Here is a 21,103-nt window from a genome sequence, read left to right on the forward strand (position 1 = left end):
TCCCTGTTCAGATCAGTGTGTCTATATATACCAAGACAGTGTGTGATATCACTGAAGTTATTTCTGGTGCAGGATAGATATAGATGCATCTATAATTTGCCAACATCCTGGTTTTTCAAAGAAGCATTGTTCTAAGTGTGGATAGAACAGTTGCCAATATTTTGGTAGGACATTTGTACCTTGAATATATATATTTATCTATGTATTACCTCCGTATCTTGCCTTTTTGCAAGAAACTCTAGGTGTAATACATTATACTCACAACAACCAGATCAGGTAAATGGACCAGGTAAATGGGCCAGCACAACTCAATAAACTCTTGGGTGAGCAGGGACTTGAACTTGTAATTTGAGAGCACTGGTTCATGTTCTAGTCTCTGCAGCAGAAAACAAGCTCATCCCATCTTCTGCATGACATCTCTGTGCCTTTAAAATGCAAATTTATGATGGCCATATGAATTTCATAGGGTTTTCTCAAGCAAAGAATACTCAGGCTGTATCCGTAGTGCAGAAATAAGTTTGACCTCACTTTAACTGCCATGGTTCAGTGATATGGAATGCTGGGGGTTGTAATTTGTTTGGCACAAGAGCTCTCTGACAGAGATGGCTAAATATCTCACAAAACTAGAAATCCCAGAATTTCATAGCATTGAGCCATGGCAGTTAAAATGGTGTCAAACTGGATTATATCTGCAGTGTGGATAGAAGTGATTTCACCAGTTCCTTTCATATCCTCTCCCATCCTCTAAAAGCTAAACATACTCATCTCCGTATGCTGTTCCTGATAGGACTTGGTTTATAGGCCTTTAACTTTCTTGGTCCTGTGGACATGTTTCAGCTTGTCAATATCCATCTAACACTGTGGTGCCCAGAACTGGATGCAGTTTTCTAGATAGAGTGGTGCTATCACTTCCTTTGATCTGGGTGCTATATCCTTCTCTAGAGGACACTACGCTGCACTATACTACTGAGCCCACATTTTCTTTGTGCCAGCCTAGAATGAGAAAAACTCAATGTTTTTAGTGCTTCAAGTAATTCATTACCTGCTGATGACAAATAAGAGACATTCAAAACATACAAATGAGTTTAGTAACAGGAAAGCAAAGGCAACGCCCTCCCTCTGAATAAATCTAGCCAAGCAAAGCCCATGACAGGTTTGCCTTTGAGTCGCTGTAAGTCAGAAATTATTGAAGGCACACAAGAGCAACAAGAACAACAACAGGAAACATGCAGAGTTCTGCTTAATGTATTCTGAGAGACAGCACACAATATGAATAAGCCTGGATGATCATACATCTAATTTTGAGTAGAAAAATTATGGCAGGTTACAGACCGCCATGAAAGTACGTAGTCAGTCCGTATTAGGGTTAGGAAGGTGTGGTGCTTCTGCACCCCCCTAACCCTAGTACGGACTGAGTCCATACAAAATGGTGGCGCCCCTTCCACATGGGGGCTGCCATGACGACGTCACGACCGCGCCACCTCTATACGGTGCGGCGCGGATGTGATGTCGTCGCTCCGCGCCAGGACGCTTAGTGCGCCCTTTGCACGGAGCAGGAAGGAGCTCTGTTTCGGAGCTCCTTCCTGGTTTGTGCCGCTGGTTTGCGTCGCTGGGCGCAGCTTTCAGACGGCTGCGCCCAGCAATGCAGCGGCCCCTTTCTCCTCCTCCCCGCTGCCGCAGGGTGTCCTTGGGGCTTGAAGCCCCAAGGACACCCCTTTCCAAGCTGCGGGGAAGCGACCTTTTGCCACTTCTCCGCGGCCCGGAAAGCGGCGTATCGGGGCCTCAGCGGCTGCCGTTCTACCCACTGAGGCCCCGATACACCGGGGAAAGGCGTGCCTACAGGCCGCCCCAAAGGGGCGGTCTGTGATGCACCATAGTTTCCATTGTAGCTGTCTGCTAAATAGCCTCCTGGTTCATCTAGGCTACTGCTGTCTTCTCTGACTGGCAGCAGCACTCCAAGATACAAGGACAAAGGTAGGTTTTTTGTTCTTGCTGTTGCTGGTGGCGGTGGTGATAGTGAGGAATATGCAGTGTTCCCAACGATGTGTTTAAAGTGATGAGTGTAAGATTTGGAAGACCATTCAGAGGAGAGAAAGATGGATAGAAAGTAGGTGATTTTCTCTTCCTGCTGATATATTACTGAACAAAACCCAGCCCAGCTGTCCTTTGTGAGGCTACAAATACAAACAACAGAATCATCCTGGATCTCAAAGGAAGTACAGTACCTTTTTGTGTTGCTAATGGATTTAGGATGTTATTGTACGTTCTTAACACTAGTTATACAATTACGTTTTATGCTTATGGTGCAGTTTTTACAGTAAATCTACCAAGGATCATCTTTTGTAATCCTTGTGGATCAAAGGACAATAATTGGCTCTATCTAATGATACACAATCTTGTTAAGTAAATTAGGCTAAAAGGTAAGAATTTGCTAAGTACTAAGCATAGCAGGGGGTTGGACTGGATGGCCCTTGATGTTCCAACTCTATGATTCTATAATTCTAAACTGACAGAGTGGAGCTTTAGGCAACTGTGCCTGAAATCAGAAATACTGTACAGGTATTATTTTAAACAATGTATTGACAACTGATCAACAAGACGGCAAACCTAAGCACATTTAGTAGTGAGTATGTCTGCTGGATCTTATTGGAATTTATAGTAATCATGCACAAGCATGGGCTGAAATTATATCTGGGAGTAAGTCCCACTGGACAAGGCAAAACTTCTGTTGACACATTTCATAGGTAGGTTTTGGGTGGTCCCTTGTATTCCATATTTAAAAAGGCAGCAACCTGGGGGAATGGTTTCTTTCCATTTTTCCATGTAGACATCAAAAATGACCTCGTGAAAATTAAACCAACATATTACAGTAATTTTCTTCACTTTCTATTTGGCAGTGACACAAAAATCTGCCTCCTGTTTTAATCTATTTGCTTCCCCCCTTTGTCTTTTTGTTCATATGTTGTTTGTAATAACAGGAACAGGCAGTACCATCCCATCTTACCAGAACTACTTAGTAAGTTCTTCACCATAAATCTCAGGATAGCGCGAGTAAACCTTTCAATGAGTTACTTTCTATTCACTAATAGAATTTCATTTTCATTTCTAACCTTACCTAAATAATGCCAAGAATAGGCAGTATTTATGATAGAACCATGCACTACACAAATGCTTGGACACATGGCTTCTCTTTTCCCCATCCCTGTTTTCTAATGCAATGATCTTGTAGTTAATGCAATCTTCTAACAGAATAAATAACCATGTTAACTTTCTTTACCTGCACCATCCCAGTTCTGGCTGTTGTAACAGAATTCCATTCCTCGTTACATATTTTTCTAGACCATTTAATTTTAACTCTTTTGAAGCTGTTGGCTGATCTTTTATAATGTTTCAGAAACCAGAAGAAGAGAAAAGAAGCCTAGTTATAAGGAAAATGAGAGAGAGGTGTGGGCGAATTAAAAGAGGATCTGAATGTCAGGTATAATTTGAGCTGGCTTTAGTGCCAAAACCTGTTTTGAATATAGGGTTTAGGCACTGAGTACATAAGGCAGAAAAAACAACCATGCCTATGAGTACACTTAAAGTTTCTTTAGCAGCAATTAACTCTGTGTTCCCACACAACTAAGATTACACTGTGTAGGGATTACAAAAGACTGACTTTCTGCACATGATAAGTAAAGGTTATAAAAAAAAAGTGAAGAACAATTAACCCTTTAGATGATTTTGACTATAATTCATGCAATCATTTACCAATGGCCATGTCTAGTAGAAGTAATGACGGCTGCAGGCAAAAGCATCTGGAACACCCAACATTCACCCCACTGGATTAGGATGCTGGACTAAAATGGCAAAAAAACAAGATAGAGCTACCTCTCAGACACGTAACATGGGTTACTTCCTGTTTTATAATCCAATCTACTTGGGTTTGCTATCCTCAGTTGCTTGGAGAAAGGACTGAATATATAAATAACAACTAAATATGAGAAGATCTGTGTACTTACAGGTGTTAGGTGTCATAGTGGGCAGGTGTAAGATCAGGACAAAGAAGCACCTGTGGTACAGATAAACTGATGTTTAGACTGTGCTTTAATGTAAATCCAGCATTTATTTATTGTATTCAGTAGCCTACACTGTCAGTCATGATAGGCCTCAAGATCACATAAAAACATAAAGACTAAAGCAAAGCAGTACACAAAACAGCAATTAAAATTAGATAAAATGCCTAAGAGTGACAGAAAAAAGTAGGTATAATTATGATAAAGGCTTGACATGTGCAAGCACAGTAAGTGGCAAGTTCTGAAAACTTTCCTCAAAAGTCAGATTTTAACTGTCAGATGTTAGGTTCCTGTGGTCCTTAATCAGAAGGAAATTGTATGTCAACATTTTGGCATCCAAAGAAATCCCATAAGTGTCTCTTTCCCCTGCTAAATAATAATAATAATAATAATAATAATAATAATAATAATTTCAATATATAGATAGCTTATTGGTCCAGCATGTTACCTAGAATTAGATGTATGAAGTGGTTGCACAATTCTGCCTAATGGTAGTTCTGGCTATGCTTCTTATGCCCATCAACTCTACACTTTTACTATTTCCTATATAAAATGGTGGGTTTGCCTCTGATGGGACTTGTTAGCCCACAAATTATATATTTATTTTTATTCCATCAGTTAAAAACAAATAGTGTCTTTGCTTAAATATCTGAATTGGCCCTGAGACACTAGAGGACTGAGATGATGGGTCTGAAGCTGAATCTGCACTGCAGAAATAATGCAGTTTGACCCTGGTTTAACTGCCAGGGCTCCATGCTTTGGAGTTTGTGAGAACAAACTACAAATCCCAGGATCACATAGCATGAACAAACTACAAATCCCATATAGCCATGGAGCCATGGCAGTTAAAACAGTGTCAAACTGCATTATTTCTGCAGTGCAGATTTGGTCTGCAGTACCGATTCAGCCTGAGACAGTAAATCAGAGCTGTCAAAATGTGTCAGCTTTTAATACATCATTTCACATGTGTGAGATGATGATGATGATAATGCTGGAGTCATAGAGGATTTGCTGAAAACTTACCAAATTTAAGGCACAGGTGAGCTTTAAATACAGGGTTTCTCTTCTGAGGAGAGGTGGCCCAAAAAAGGGGAATTGCTCCATATAGGTTTGGTTTCAAGCAAAGCAAATGGCTGGCATTGTTGTAGGGTTTTTTTTTAAGCTTTATTTCAGATATTTCTGCCCCATTTTTCCACAGGGTCAGGAAAGGCTCTCCAAGACGCCCACCTACTATGAAGTACAAATAATGAAAAGAAAAGAAAAAAGGAGTGGTACTTAACAATTCTCTCTCCTTCCTTTCATTACTGATTGAGAGAGACAGCATGGTGTGTAGTCATTTGAACATTGGACTAGGATTCTGGAGATCAGAGTTCGAATCTCCGCTGAAGCATAAAAACCTTGACCTTGGCCAAGTCACACTCTTTCAGCCTCAAAGTAAGGCAAGGGCAAACCAGCTCAGAACAAACTTGCCAAGAAAACCCTCTGCTAGGGTCACCTCAGAGTCCAAAATGACTTGGGGACACACAACAGCAAGGAACTTGTGAGAGCTGAAATGACCCTTCCATGGGAAGCTAGGATGACCCCCTCGCTGCTTGCCTTCCGCTTTACGGTTTTACATTTCATTTATTTATTTATTTTTAAGATTTTATATCCTGCCTTTCAATGGGATTCAAGGTGGGTTACATTAACTCAAGCATCCATATATATATATATATATATATATATATAAACAATGAGAGTTCTTAGCTGCTCGTATCGCCTCTCCATAGTCCTCCAAAAGGCGGTCTAGGAGAGCCTTGTCGGCTAAGCGTAGGTGTTTCCGCCAGCGATGCTCTAGCCGTCGCAGAACCCACTTCCTCGCCTGGAGATCTTCCGTATACCAGGGCTTTCGCTTGGAAGCGGGCCTGAGAGGGCGCTTGGGAGTGATACTGTGTATAGCCCTGGAAAGACCGGTATCCCAGATACCAGTCAGGGCATCAACAGAGTTGCCATCATTTCCAACCATGTGCCCCTCTAGGGCTTCCTGGAACCTTTTGGGTTCCATCAGCCTTCGAGGGTGGACCATTCTAGTAGGTCCACCACCCCCGGGGGGGATCTGGGTAGAAGCCTTGATTTTTGCCTCCACCAGGAAATGATCCGTCCATGACAGGGTGGAAATGTTAGTTATTTCCGCCCACGGATTTTCCGCGTCCGTACAAAAGACCAAATCGAGTGTATTACCCACAGAATGCGTCGGACCCAAGACCAGTTGGGACAGGCCCATGGCCGCCATGGTATCCATGAATTCCCGAACTGCACTGGATGGAATATAGTTGGTTGCAAAGGGGATGTTGAAGTCACCCAGGACAAGTAGCCTGGGTGTTTCCAGCATCAGCTCCGAGACCAACTGTGTCAGCTTGTTAAGGGAGTCTGTTAGCGCACGGGGTGGTCGATACACCAACAGAATCCCTAGACTGTCCCTGGCCTTCAGGGTCAAGTAAATACACTCGATAAAGGAAGTTTGACGGATGTGGTTCCTGGTGAGAGACAAGGTGTTCTTGTGGACCAAGGCAACACCCCCCCCCCCGCCCACCTAACCTGGTCTGGTCCTTCACTGAAAACCCAGCAGGGAGGGCCTGCGCCCACACAGCATCCCCCTCAGGCCCAAGCCAGGTTTCAGTAATGCAAGCCAGGTCACAGTTACTATCCTCCAGCAGATCATGGATGATGTGGGTCTTGTTGTTAATTGACCTGACATTGCACAGGAGCAGAGACAAGGTTTGTGGCACAGTTGGAATGACCCTCAGGTCCTTTTGGTTAGGAGGAGGACAGAAAGGAGAGATAGATATGACACATCGATCTCGCCTTCCTCTGTAATGCAAGTCCACTCTCCTACCGCCATACCTCCCCCTGCCCCACACCACCTCAATGGGAGCTCCGCTCGTGCAGATGTTATCCTCTTCCTCCCCAGCCGAAGCATTCCCTGCATCCATATCCTCCTCCTCCCCCTACCAAGCAACAAAAAGAACAGAGATAAGTCACAGTAGACATTCTCTGTTCAAAGGATGGCAAGGGCACAGTCCTCCTACTCTTGCACCACAGCGAAGGTGCGCAGTTGCGGAGCTGCGGAGTCCCAAAATGCAGTCCATGGGCAGCTTCCCCGGGCCGGTGCGCAGTTACGCACCTCTAACAACCCAGGGAGAACCGCCCGGCAGCGGCGCAGCTCCTAGCAGAGTCCGGTGGCAAGGGGAGGCGTGACGGAGGAGGAGACCAGGCAGGCTGGTAATAAATAGTAACAGCAGCAACAACAATAATAATGGTGTTGGTAATTAATAATTATTAATAATAATTAATAATTAATTAATGCCCAGATATTTTTATATATAATATACTATGATGAATATATATATATATATATATATATGAATTAATTATATTTAATCCTGTTTTAAAAGGGGGGGACAATTTATTTATTGAGGGTATGTATTAATCCAAAATATTCTAGTCATGTAAGCTGCCTTGATTGCTGCAGCAGAAAGAATAAAGTTTATTTATTATTTATGTATAAATAACTATAAATAAATATTATAAATAAATATTGTAAATAATAACAATGTTATTGTTAATAGTTATATATATATATATATATATATATATATATATTCTGGGAATTAATTAATTATTAATAAACAACAATTAACAATAATATGATTATATATTAATATATATATTTGAGCATTAATTAATTGTTAATAAACAATAATTAACAGTAATATGATTATAATATGTATATATATATATATATATACACACATACACACACACATTATACATTATCTGGGCGTTAATTAATTATTAACAAACATTAATTAACAATATGTATATTGTAAGACTAGTCCTGTTCCCCAGGCGAGGCCCCTCGCACCACCGGCCCTTTCCTTCTCCTCGCACCGGTTTCTGTCGTCGTCGTTAATAACAATAACAATAACGGCCTCTTCCTCCTGCTCCTTCGCCCTCTGCTCCTCCGAGGGAGATCCCTGTCTCCCAGCCCCACCCGAGGCCTCTGGGAGTGGCAGGCAGCCCTTGTGTGTCTGTGTGTGTGGTGTTTTGTGTAGCGCCCAGTTCCGATGGCGCTGGAAGCGGAGGCCCTGGGGAAGGGGGCGCCTGCTGCTGCTGCTGCTGCTGCTGAGGCCGACTGAGGGAGGGAAGCCTTCTCGCGCCTTCCTCTGGAGGAGAGCCCAGGAGGAGAGGGACTCAGCCCCGGAGGAGGAGAGGTGGGTTGGCTGGCGCCCTTGTCAGAGAGAGAGCAACCGGCTTTCGCTGCCCCTGGCTCAGCCTCAGGCCCTCAGTGGATGATGGGGGTTGGAGTTCATTGTGGCAGAAGAGAAGGCGCAACGCCTCACGAAACTACAGTTCCCAGAATTCCCTAGCACTGAGCCAGGGCTGCAGTTAAAGCGGTCTCGAACCGGGTTATTTCTGCAGTGTGGTCTGGGACCTGTATACTACAGTTTCTCCATTTGATAATGCCGCCTGGGAAGAGTGTGTTTGTGTCTGTGTCTAAGGCTTTGGCACCACTTTAACTGCCATGGCTCCATCCTGTGGGATCCTGGGATTTGTAGTTCTGTTGCGGCACCTGAGCCCTCTCTGACACACTGCAGAAATAACCCAGTTTGACACCGCTTTATAACTGGGATTTGTAGTTTTATCCTGGCACCAGAGCGCTCTCTCTCTCTCTGACGGAGAAGGATCAGTGTTTCACAAAACTACAGCTCCCAGAATCCTCCCCCCCACTCTGTAGCATTGAACCAGGGGCAGTTAAAGTGGTCTCAAACTGGATTATTTCTGCAGTGTGGATGCAGTCTTTCAAAAACTGAAAGCACTCTTATTACAAAGGTAAATTCATGCTTAATCTCTGGCTCCAGAAATAATCTGGTTTTGACACCACTTTTAACTGCTGAGTGCTGTGGGATCCTGGGAATCATAGGCCGCATCTACACTGGAGAAATAACCCGGTTTGGTACCACTTTGACTTGTTGTCTGGCTCAAGGCTATGGAATTCTGGGAGTTGGAGTATGTTGTGAGGTCCAGAGCGGAGCAGACAAAAAATGCAGTAGGTTACAGAGTTTTAAGTGAAATGCATCTGAGGGAGTAGACTTGCGTCTATGAAAGCTCATGCCACCAACTCCTTTCTTTAGTTAGTCTCAAAGGTTAGTCTACAAGATCTCTCTACAGAGCTTTAAATTTTATACAGGTTTAATTGGCTAGACCTCTGTTGGCAGGGGTTAAAATGCCTCTCTTTGCACCTGTAACGATAATGACGACGGCGACGAAAAGTAATTATTAGGATGAATTCGTGAGTCAAAGTGCGATCTCAATGTAATGCACCGTTGTGAAGTCCAAGGCTTTTGTGGCTGGCATCCATAGTTTTTTGCGGGCTTTTCAAGCTATCTGGCCGTATTCTAGAAGAGTTTGTTTCTGAGGTTTTGCCAGCATCTTTCTCTCTGAAGGCGCCAGCCACAGATGCTGGCGAAACATGAGAAACAAACCCTTCTAGAACATGGCCACATAGCCTGAAAAAAACACCGAAACCATGGGCAGTTGTGTTTACCTGTGCCAGGTGTGTTTTTTAAAAATGAAACCAGCTGTGAGACACTGCACCTTTCAACAGGAGGTTGGTTACTACTCTAACCTTTTCCTTCTAGCCATTTCCAGCTAAAAATCACACATACACCCCATGCATTTCTCCAAATGGGGGAAGTTTTGGCTCTGTAGAAAGGAAGGCACATAGCCCTGGGATTTGGAGAACTACTTGGTGCTCTTGCATCAGTCCTTTTCACAAGCCTGCTGTTCCTTCTGGAGTAAATGTACATGGCCTGCCTGCTCTGTGGCATAGTGGTTTGAGCATTGGAGTAGGACTCTGGAGAGCACGGTTTGAATCCATCTTGTCCATGCAAACCAACTAGGTGACCTTGGGCAAGTCACAGTCTCTCAGCTGCAGAGGAGGGCAATGGCAAACCCTTCTCTGTAGAAACTTGCCAAGAAAACCCTGGGATAGCTTCGTCTTAAGGTCGCCATAAATGGGAAATGATAACAACAACAACACTGCTATCTGCTCTGCACAGTTGTGCAAACTGAAGGGGCAAGCATCTGGATTACCACAGTTCACACTGAAGAGGTAATAGAGTTTATATGGCTGGAAAAAACATACTCTGCCTAGCAAACTAGAGATAATTGAGCAACTAAAGCTGAACAAGAACTTCTAGAATAGGCTTCTTTTGTTGTTGCTGTGTGCCTTCAAGTCGTTTCTGACTTATGGCAACCCTAAGGAAAACCTATCATGAGATTTTCTTGGCATGATTTATTCAGAGGCTTTGCCATTGCCTTCCCCTGAGGCTGAGAGTGTGTGGCTTGCCCAAGGTCACCCAGCAGGTTACTGGCCAAGATGGGAATTGAACTCTGGTCTCTGGAGTCATAGTCCAACACTCAGCCACTATTGAGCAACAGTGGATATTTTGTCATTGATAAACAACAATTCTTAATTCTGATTCCTATCATTTTGGTTCTTGAGGCCAGCCCTCTCAGTTCATAGGGAGCAGCAGGGACATCATAATGGCCAGGAACAGTGTGGGCCTTTTCATAGCCAGGATCAGCATGGTCATTATGGCCAAATTCACTCTCCACCACCTCTTCATGAGGGACAACTGAAGTCGGTTAGATCGGCATCTCCTCCCTCCTGCCCACTCTGCCTCACCAGACAAAAGGCTCATGAGGCAGCTGGGTCAGAGGATGATGATATGCAAGCCTGAATGCTGCAGTTAAAAAACTTTTGGAACCCCAGGCTGCCTCTCAGTCTGGCCTCAAGGAAACTTCAGAAGCCTCTGCTAAGGAACTCTTAGCAAGCTTATCATGCAATCAGTGTGTTGCTTAAGAAGTAGAGTTTCAGCATATGGCTTCCCAAGGGCCTTCAGTTAAGTGTGTCTTTGCTCAAAGCCTGTCTATTTAAAGAAAGACTGTATCTTCTGCTATTCCTCTGAAGACTCGGAATATGATTCCAATGTGAAGTGTCCACTTCTAGGGGCAGGCGTTCAGGAACCTGCTGGATCTGAAAAGGAGGAAGGAGAATGCTCTAATTCTAGTTCATACTAGGATGAACCCTCTTACCACTTGTTTCATTCTGAAGATTTTGTTCCCTAGTTATCCAAGGTCTCTGCAGTGCTGGGGTTTGCTTCACCCAGGCCACACTTGAGCACCCAATGTGTGGGGATTTTCTCTGAGTTTAGTGAAAGGGGTTCTTCCTCAAGGATGTTGGGGAAGGAGATGCCCTTTTCCTCAGTCTTCCTTCAACTGGTAAAATCAGAATGGGCACTACCATTACAGAGTAAAAAAGGAACCATGATTGCACAGATGTTTTATGCATCACGTAAACAGGGGCTTGAGGACCTCAGGGTTCCCACAGTGGACCGCCTTGTGACCTCTTTGGTTTCAGTCTCCCTTGCCTCAAGGGAGGGTGAGGGCTTCCTCAAAGGTCTCGAGGAGAAGTGAACCAGTAACTCCCTGAACAAAGCCCACAAGGCAGCAGCCTTCGCAATCAGGGCTTCAGCTGCCGGTTTGCTATTTGCCAATGCCTGCTTGTTATGAATGGAGGATATTCTGCAGGGTGAGGGATTGGACTACAAGTCCTTGCATAGATGTCTTTTGAAGATTTACAGATGACTTTAAGAGATTAGAAAGCTGGACCAAAACTAACAAAATTAATTTCAACAGGGAGAAATATAAGGTACTACAGTACATTTAGGGCAAAAATATATATATATGAAATGCACAGATATAGGATGGGGGACACCTGGCTTAACAAGACTATATCTGAAAGGGATCTAGCAGTCCTAGTAGACCATGAGTTGAACATGAATCAACAGTGTGATGCACCAGCTAAAAAAGCCAATGTAATTCTAGGCTGCATCAATAAAAGTACAGCACGTCCCCGCCATACGCGAATTGCAGCTTATGCCGAAGCCATGTGACGGAAGCAGCAATGGCATGTGCGTCTGTGGCGCACATGCCTCACTCTGTGCATGAGCCCCATTGTTTTGAATGGGGCTCAAGCATACTGTACATGGTATTTCTCTTACGCCGGGGGAGGGAGGGATCCAAAACGCCTAGTAAGCCATCAGTTTCCCAACAGTATTATGTAGAATTCACATTTTCTTATATCAAGCATGTGATTTCTTATGCCACTTACCCACAAAACATAGCGTAAATCACTATATTTTTTACTACTTCCCATCTTGATTTTTAACTCTTAAGTATATTTGGGATCACAATCATTTAGGTAAATATTCTGCTACAAACTTTTAACTCCTCTGTAACAAGAAAAACTCCTCTTCATGATAAAGTTTTTGCTTGTGAGTTAAAATTAATGCCACTTCCTGTGCCACTCTATCAAGAAGTCTTCTGGCCATGTATATATAACAAAAGTCTTCCAAAAACTATGGATCCACACAGAGAAATATACTTCATACAGTTGTGAATACTTCATCTAGTTTTTAAAAAAGTCATCCTGTTTCACATAAATCAATGTAGTTATTAACATCAGAAGCCAGAAGAGGGAACTTTTCTAATAAATTATATTTGACACACTCTTTTAGCTTATCACTTTGTGGAATTTCTTTTCTTGTAATTTAAACCCATTGGTTTGTGCTCTACCAGCATTATCAAAGCTTCTTCAGTTGTGAATTAGTAATAATGTCACAGAGGTGCAAGTGTTGAGAATCTCACATATGGAAACAACCTCCACAGTTTGTAAGGTTCTGCCTGACTGAAAAGCAACCACTACGGTCTGTCTAGCCCAGTATAGTTGGCTTAAAAGTGGCTCTCCAGGCTATCATGCTACATGATATACTTAGCTGAAGCTGCTAAGGAGTCTTCCTAGAAACATGTATATGCAAATCATGTGTATTACCCCAAACAATGCCCACTCCTACCCCCGTATTCTTCATACTGGTTCTCAAAAATGTGATATGCAAATGTCTACAGTTGTTAAAAGATTTGTGTAATCCTGACTGCACAAATGAAGTCTCTCTGTTCTATGTTACCAGATAGTTCTAGCACAGTCTAGTCGACATATAATGTTCCCTCTGTCATTGTGTGATGCTGTTCTGGTATGACTTACTCTGCACAACGTTGGAAATGTGTTTTGACAAATATTAGAACATTTGGGGGAAATGCCTGAAACCATCTCAAGCCATTGCAGTAGAAATTACTGTGGCATGGAACACACGGGCCAAAAGAAGTGGCTTTCTGCCACTTTGGAAGCATGGCATTTAGATGACACATGCTCCCAAAGTGGCTGGAAGCTGTGCCAAGGCCATGCTCCGGTCCAAAGGACTGAATCGAAAAGAAGTCAGTTTAAACCAACTCCTGGTGGTGTGAGCTTGGGACCTGAGATGGCAGTGGAATCACTGTGGTCCCATCCTGATTGTTGCCAGAGGCCACTTCTTCTCAGTCTTCTGCTTCTGTATGCTCCATTCCCTTTGTGAAAGTTGCTGGAGACCAACGAGACACTGACTTCTTGGGATTCATATTAGAACTGCATAAAAATTGTACTGCAAATTTTTTTAGTTAGTCTGCATTTTCTGGGGAGAGTGAATACTAAAAGAGATTTATTCATTCTGATTGGGCTGACAGTAGTGGACCTTCCTGTCTCCTTTCCCCATAGTAGTTTCTGCAGCAGTCTCCTGGAAATGCTACCCAGAGGGCAGGAAGAGCTCTTCTGTCCAGGGAAAGCAGATTCTATATCCATTGCAAAGACTGCTGTGCCCATGTGTAAGAGACACTGTACAACTGGAGTGCTGTTCAGTTGTTTTACAGCAGCAGTTTCCACTGCCCTTACCTTGCCACTATGAAAATGGAATTGCGGCTTCTCCCTTCTTTGGTAATATGAACATCTGTTTCAAAAATAACAAAAGCTCTGGTTTTGCATTCTCTTGTCTCCCATGCATGTACATATAATTCTTCTAGCTCCTGACTAGATTTTCCTGTGTTTTGTGTGTGGTGGTTGTAGTGGGAAAGTAGAAGAGCTAGAGCACTTCAAGTTGTCATTTTCTTGGCTTCAGAAGACTTGGCCTTTTTCAGCTTTTCTCCTGTTTACTTTAACTTATGATTCATTCCTTGTGTGTCTAAACAAACAAATCAGAGGTTGAGTTGAGTTCAGAAATTATTATTGCATTATTATATTAACAGACATGAAATATTCTCATAAGCACATAAAGGAAAAACAGTGTATGCCACCTCCTTTTTAAACGAAACAAATATCTAGAATATAGCATCATAGACCTGGAAGAGGGTGCAAAGGCCATCTAATCTAACCATCTGCCATGTAGGAATACACAACTAAAGCACTCCTGAGAGATGGCAAATAGCCTGAGTTTAAATACATCCATAGAAGGACCCCCAAAGGAGACTCCACTACCATACAAGGTAGTCTATTTCACTCTTACTGTCAAGAGGTTTCTCCTTTGTGTTTATTGTCTGCAGTGCAAATGAACAATTTTTGGTCCTTACATTCTTGGCAGAATTAGTCACCTAACAAGTATCAGGGTGGTGGAAGTTTCCCATTACAGTACAGTATTACTATAGCTATCCTTTTTGAATATTTAGTCATTTCATCTAGGAAAACATTTAGAAAGATTTTATATGCCGAATTGTGACTAGGAGACACAATAGAAGCTTGGGGATGCCCACCTGGGAGTGTTCATGTTACTGCTTATGCATGCTGTGTAGATTTGGAGAATCCACAACTTAAAAATGAAGAGATTCGAGTGGCTACAGAACCACTGAGCACAGACTGGTGTACCTTCAGCATGAATAGACATCAGGAAATTCAACATCTCTGGCAGAGATGATGGCATCAAAGCTTGCTTGTTTGCCTCTCGGATAGTAACAAAAAGTTAAGAGCTGGGACCAGGACATCCAGAACTGAAACATCACCTGAGCAACAACCTTATCAGGGAATATTTGGCAAGCCAGAATTCCCTTCTTAGTGGCCTTTTAAGTATTACTGTGATATCAAAATGCTATGAACAGTAAAAATGCTATTGTAAGTTACCTGAAAGTATAGCAGAACAGGATGTGAATATTTTCCATTACTGAAGTTATGGGTCTGGTGTTGAGAGTGTGGACCCTATCACATGGAGTTAAAAGAGCAGCTTACCTTTCCTGAATTCAGTGCTAATTCGGGAGGCAGCCAGTTCCTATCACACAGAAATCACCATCAGGGGCATCTAAGCCACTTCTGTGGCCATTTTTAGAAGTTGGAAGTTTCCGACTTCTAAAGTTGGCCACGGAAACAGCCTAGACGACCCTGGCTGCATACAGGACTGACCCGGGGGGCGGTTTGATGACAATTTCTGTGTGATAGGAACCGGCTGCCTCCTGAATTAGCACTGAATTCAGGAAAGGCAAGCCACTCTATTAACCCCCTGCGACAGGGTCCTCTGTCATGGTTATTTGACTGATCACCTGAGGCTTGGAATGAACCCATTTGCAGCTGATAGACCAAGGCTTATGTGCTACTTCTATTCTAAAAATGTTGGGAATATTGGGTCTTCCTTGAGAATCGTTAGAAACTCAGGAAGGAGAAGCAAGATTAACTTTAATCTTGCTAGCAAAGTTCCCCACAGCAAAAGAGTGAGCAAGCAAGAAAATAGTTTAACTAGCTCCACACCTTTCTCCCAGCCCCCAGTGTCCCCAATGAAAACACACAGTCACTTGGTTAAAAGTGAAAAAGAAAAATAAGTTTACTTACAAAATCATGTGTATGAACAAGTACACAGGCACAACTTTATGTCGCAGGAAAAACCAGGTAGAAAAGCAGTCTCCAAGCATCTCAAAAGAAAGATACTCCCTCAGCATGCATCCATCTCCACAAAGGACATGCTGATGAGCAGGTCAGCAAGTTAGTAATGGCGACTTGATCTGTGTCTTCTTCACCCAAGACAAAGGAAATTAAGTGTCCTCATGGTAAACAGGAAATGAGAGCAGGATGTGAGGAGGGGCTGCTAGTAAACAATAAAACTACCATTGACATGCATTCCTAGAAAAGGTCTTGGCCTAAAAGCATCATAGAGATATAGTACTAGAAAGGCTTAGCATGCGAAGTTGCTATATCCCAACAAAAAACAATCATCCATATTTATATTTTTGAAGGGTAGGTCTATCAGTGGCTATTAGCTACAATGGCCAGATAGCATCTCTGTGTCTGGAGCAATTGCGTGTGCGTATGCATATTCATATTCACATAATCAAACATAGGTCAATCATCACAGTAATCACAATCAATGCCAAATTGGGGGGGGGGGAGACATTTCTCTAATTACTAAAAACATCTATACTGTGTTCCTCTCCTAACACATGAATTATACCAGGTCCTAAACACTTCATATCTTTCTCTCTCTTATGCTCTCCTTACATACCCTTTCCCCCATCTCTCCTCCTATACCTCTACCTTCTTTCATTCTTCTTCTCTCCTATATCACTTTCTCTCACCTTACTTTCTGGAGCAAGTATCCTTCTGAATACACAGAGCTTGAAAAAGTTACTTTTTGGATTACAAATCCAGAATTCCCAGAAAGCATAGTCTGAGATTAGTGGGCGGGGGGGAAACTTTGCCAAGCTCTGGCCCAGATGTAAGAGACCAGTGTCAGAGGAGCACTGTTTCTTTTATGTCCTGAATGTACATTTCCTTATGAGGTACAAAGCTGACTGCTGCTGGAAATGGGACAATAGATGGATAACTTGAGATACAATGCCAAGGAAAATTATTATATCCTCAAACCAAGTGCTTAATTCAGGAATCACAACCACATCAGTGATTATATTGATCTGCCATCATTCTCAGTCTATCGGCTATGTTGTGCTTTATTGTGCAACTGCTGCTTAACCAAAATTCATGTCCAGCAGAACATCATGAGGGAGCCAGTGCTCAACCAAGTCATGGATTTGGGTGAGTGCAACCTTGCTTATTAAACCAGTCAGACTCTGCAGTCAGCATCAAAGCAGACAATGGCATTAATGCTTGAATAATGCCACTTTTATTCTGCAAAAGACCTAGTCCCAGTCATCTCTGCTTCAAACAGTACTTTTCAACTAACTTTGTGTCAGCATTTTTATTTTTCTATTGTGATCCTCATTCTCTGTTCTTTAAAACATTATCACTAAGCCTAAAAGACCTGGATTGCAGTGAAACTCCATTCATAAGCTCAAAGCATGAGAGCCATTTTGTATATGTTGATTGTTGCCATTAGAGTAATGGATTTAAAATGGAAACATCAGATGTCTATAGTCTTGAAGGCAGGGCTGAGCTACCATATAGTTCCCTGTTGAGATGCAAATAGACTTTAAATTTCCTGGACTTCCAAAATTTCCTTATTGCTGCATGGCCAGAAGGAGGAACCTGCCTGCAAAAGATATCCTCCCCATCATAGCATCTTTACTAAAACAACATGCAGGTATCTGACTAACATCTCCAATTGTTTTTTTCCCCTCTTCTTCTCCTGTTTGGTTTGTAACATCTTGCCTGATGAAGAAGCCCATGGAACTTCAAAAGCTTGCAGCAAGTATATTGTACATTTCGGTTGGCCAATAAAGGTAACACTGATGGGTTTTTGTTTGTATCTTTTTGGTGTTAACACCATAATTGAGGAATTTCCCCCCTGGAAATAAAATCAGGTTATCTCTTGTCTGTTCTTAGCTCTGTGAAAACATCTATGTTCCAATAGCCTTTCAATGAGTATTTATTGCTGCATTTATTGTATACGTATATTGCTGTTGTAATGCATGTCTATTTCTGTAACTTTATGGATTGCTTGATTGGTGGCTGTAGTTAAAAATGGGATAAAACAAAGTTCCGTTAAATCGCAATTCAGATAGATCACAAAAATTTAAATCACAAGAATAACAATGAAACAGCTAAACCTGTCTCCAGAAAAGTAATCTCTCAAGAATATTGGCCTAAGATAGTGGAATTAGCCTGTGCTGCTTTAGGAAATTGCTTGAAATACAAGAATTCCTGTATAATTAACACTGTCTTATATTTTATTTTAGGCATGAACTGGAAATAATGTCCACTGCCTCTGAAAAAATGGCTGCCATCTTCTGTGAGAATTGTTCCTTTCTCCATCTTCAGCATGGACGCATCTTCTTTGTCTCTGAAGCTAATGGAGCTCTTGTGCTTATCATGCTGGGAAAAGTTTTACTCAATCTGTATGTTTTGCGAGTCAGAAAACAGACTCTCCGTGAGAGTTTTATGAGCTGCTTTTGCATTTCACTAGCATTCTTTGACTTGGTGCTTCTGGTGACCATGGCTTTCATCTCTTATTTTCAGAACTTCATGCTTTTGGGTATTCACGTTACAGAGTATCATATCTGCCTTTTGGCTCAGATCACAGCCTTAACCTATGGGATCTTACATTATCCAGTTTGTTTCCTTGCTGGCTTGGATTATTACATTACAATAACCCAAACATCGGAGTATCCTAATAGGTGTTGGAGATTGTTATATGCCATCGTTCTTCTCTTCATATGGATTTTGGCTCTCTGTTATGTTCTGAATTTTCCAGGCAGCTTCGTAGGGCTTGATGCAAACAATTACATTTCTGTGTATCAGTGCCCTTTCTACATCAGCAGCCAGAGTTACTGGCTCTCACTAGGAATGCTGTTCATCATCTGTCTGGTTCTTGTACTCCGTTGGTCAGACATTGTGGATATGGTACAATCAATTAAGTTAACTTATTTTGAGAGAGAGACTGTTTTGTTCTTCCCTTATGTGCTTGAGTGTAGCCCTAAAGACCATGCAAAGCATCTTTTGACAAGACTTCTAATCTGTTTTATGGGCACTTGGGCACCATTTTTTTTCCTTCAAACCCTGGTTGTGTTACTTGGTGCTCAGATTCCTGCATATATAGAAATGAATGTTCCCTGGCTTTATTTTGTCAATAGTTTTCTTATTGCAATCACATGTTGGGTAAGGCGACAGCACATTGAGCTGAAAGAGGAGCCATGGGATGTGGATCCATTTGTAAGTTGGAAATTCTGTTTTGTTCCTTTCAGCTGCCAAGATGTAAATGAAGCTCAAAAGCCGGTTACTGAAATTGTAGTCTATTAGCAAGCAGTTGTGATTAACTGCCACAATATTTTGGGTAGTTTATGTTGTTTTGTTTTGTTTGTGGATATACATGAGGGAAATAACACATTAATATAGCTTGATGGGAAAAATGTTTCACCAGTGTGTAATTTAGGTACATTTCAGGCAATATAATTGCATACTATGCTATTTTCCAAGTTGTATTTCCAGTATGGGTACTTATTTCAAAATAAAGTAATGAAGTATTACTTAGGTATTAGTAATAACTGATTTTCCTGGCCGACAACTAAGAGTTATTCCAACAAGGATTGGTCAAGCATACCACAGTCTGTGAACGCTGTTAGAATCAAAGGGAAAAATAACCAAATGTATGTATATTAGTTCCCAGTGGACTATGCTACAGATAAATAACAGAAACAGTTCTCCCAGAAGGCTGAAACAAACTAAGGGGTAAGGTAAGAAATGAAATTAGAAAAAAATATGACCATGAACTACAACAACAGCAGCCTGCATTTTAGAAGATCAATAGCTGCAATGAAAGTCAGCATGGTGTAGTAGATGGGGTGCTGGGCTGTGACTCTGGAGACCAGGCTTTGAATCCCACTGGGCCATGGAAATCCACTTGGTGACCTTGGGCAAGTCATACTCTCTCAGCCTCAGTAGAAAGCAAAGGGAACCCCTCTCTGAATAAATTTTGCTAAGAAAAACACATAATAGATCCACCTTGGGGTGTCCATGTTAGAAACTTGAAGGCACGCAACAACAAAACTGCAATATTTAAAGCAAGTTTTAAACCTGCAAAATTAAATCTAAATGCGGCTAAATAAGTACTACAGCAAACTGAGGGTTAAGCTTAAGAATACAGGAAGAAATAAAGGCACACATTTTCCAAAGGCATTCTTAGCTTTAAATCTGTGTCTGGAAAGAAAAACTAGAAAAATCCACCAGGGCAACTTGAAGATAAGGAAAGTTCCTAGAGAACGCTTTCTGTGCAAATATTGCACTCTCATGTCTTCAGGTGTTCCTATGAGATTGTAGGTCTGTCCCAGACATGTGGGCTAAAAATGTAAGAGCCATGCTGGATCGGATCAAATACTTATTTAGTCCAGTAAAATTCCATGACCATTTAGACATCTATGAAAAGTCCATAACGAGGACATGAACACAACAGGACTGTCCTAAGGGATATAGCCCCTGACACTGGAGGTAAAATATGGCAATCATTGCTGGAGATAATAATAGCCTTATCCTCCACAAAGGGGTGTTTTTATCATCAGAACTGAGAGTGTGTGTTCCATTCCTTCCTACTGCAGCTTCTTATGCACCCTTACACCTGCTCTAGACTAGGGCTGAAATCCCATCAACTTTTGAGTGCTACAGAGTTGCAAAGAGTGAACAAAGTCCTGCTGCACTGATAATAGTGACAGAGGATGTAATGCTGTTGTTGTTAACAGCCTTCAAGTGGACTTTGACTCATGGTGACCCTGTAAATGAGACACCTCCAAGTCCCATCCTCAACTGCTCTGCTCAGATTCTGTATTCTCAGATCTGTGGCCTCCTTGATTGTGTCTAACCATCTGCGTTCCTCTCTTTCTACTGCCCTACACTTTTTCCAGCATTGTTGTCTGCTAGTGAGTTATGCTTTCCCATAATGTAGCCAAATACGACAGCCTCATCTTGGCTTCCAAGGAAATTTCAGTCTTGATCTGTTCTGAGACCCACTTGTCTTTTTGGCTACCCACCATAGTACTCTCAGCACTCTTCTCACTGTCCAGTTATTGCATCGGTACATGCTGATGGAGAATACAATGGCTTGGATGATCATACCTTTAGTGTATATTAAACCTTTGCACTTCAGAATCTTGTCCAGTTCTTTCATAGCTGTTCTTCCCAGCTCTAGTCTTCTTCTGATTTCTTGACTGAAGTCTCC

General features: G+C 42.2%; 1 protein-coding gene and 1 long non-coding RNA gene across 2 annotated transcripts; one reads left to right on the forward strand and one right to left on the reverse strand.

Annotated features, from left to right (window-relative positions):
* Positions 1-3,283: 3,283 nt before the first annotated feature.
* On the reverse strand, positions 3,284-5,608 carry LOC121925413. The gene is made up of 3 exons (XR_006102873.1): positions 5,079-5,608; positions 4,002-4,051; positions 3,284-3,418 (listed from the first exon to the last, which is right to left on the reverse strand). It is a non-coding gene; the product is annotated as an uncharacterized LOC121925413 (long non-coding RNA).
* Positions 5,609-8,141: 2,533 nt separating this feature from the next.
* On the forward strand, positions 8,142-21,091 carry GPR160 (G protein-coupled receptor 160). The gene is made up of 2 exons (XM_042457526.1): positions 8,142-8,308; positions 18,135-21,091. Exon 2 carries the CDS (start codon positions 18,151-18,153, stop codon positions 19,192-19,194), a length of 1,044 nt encoding a protein of 347 aa, XP_042313460.1. The 5' UTR covers positions 8,142-8,308; positions 18,135-18,150; the 3' UTR covers positions 19,195-21,091.
* The last annotated feature ends 12 nt before the right edge of the window (positions 21,092-21,103 follow it).

Source organism: Sceloporus undulatus, chromosome 3, assembly GCF_019175285.1.
Source record: "Sceloporus undulatus isolate JIND9_A2432 ecotype Alabama chromosome 3, SceUnd_v1.1, whole genome shotgun sequence".
NCBI classification, from domain to species: Eukaryota; Metazoa; Chordata; class Lepidosauria; order Squamata; family Phrynosomatidae; genus Sceloporus; species Sceloporus undulatus.

Bases quoted from the DNA above. Each gene is read 5' to 3' on its own strand.
- GPR160 (XM_042457526.1), top strand. From the start codon at position 18,151: ATGTCCACTGCCTCTGAAAAAATGGCTGCCATCTTCTGTGAGAATTGT.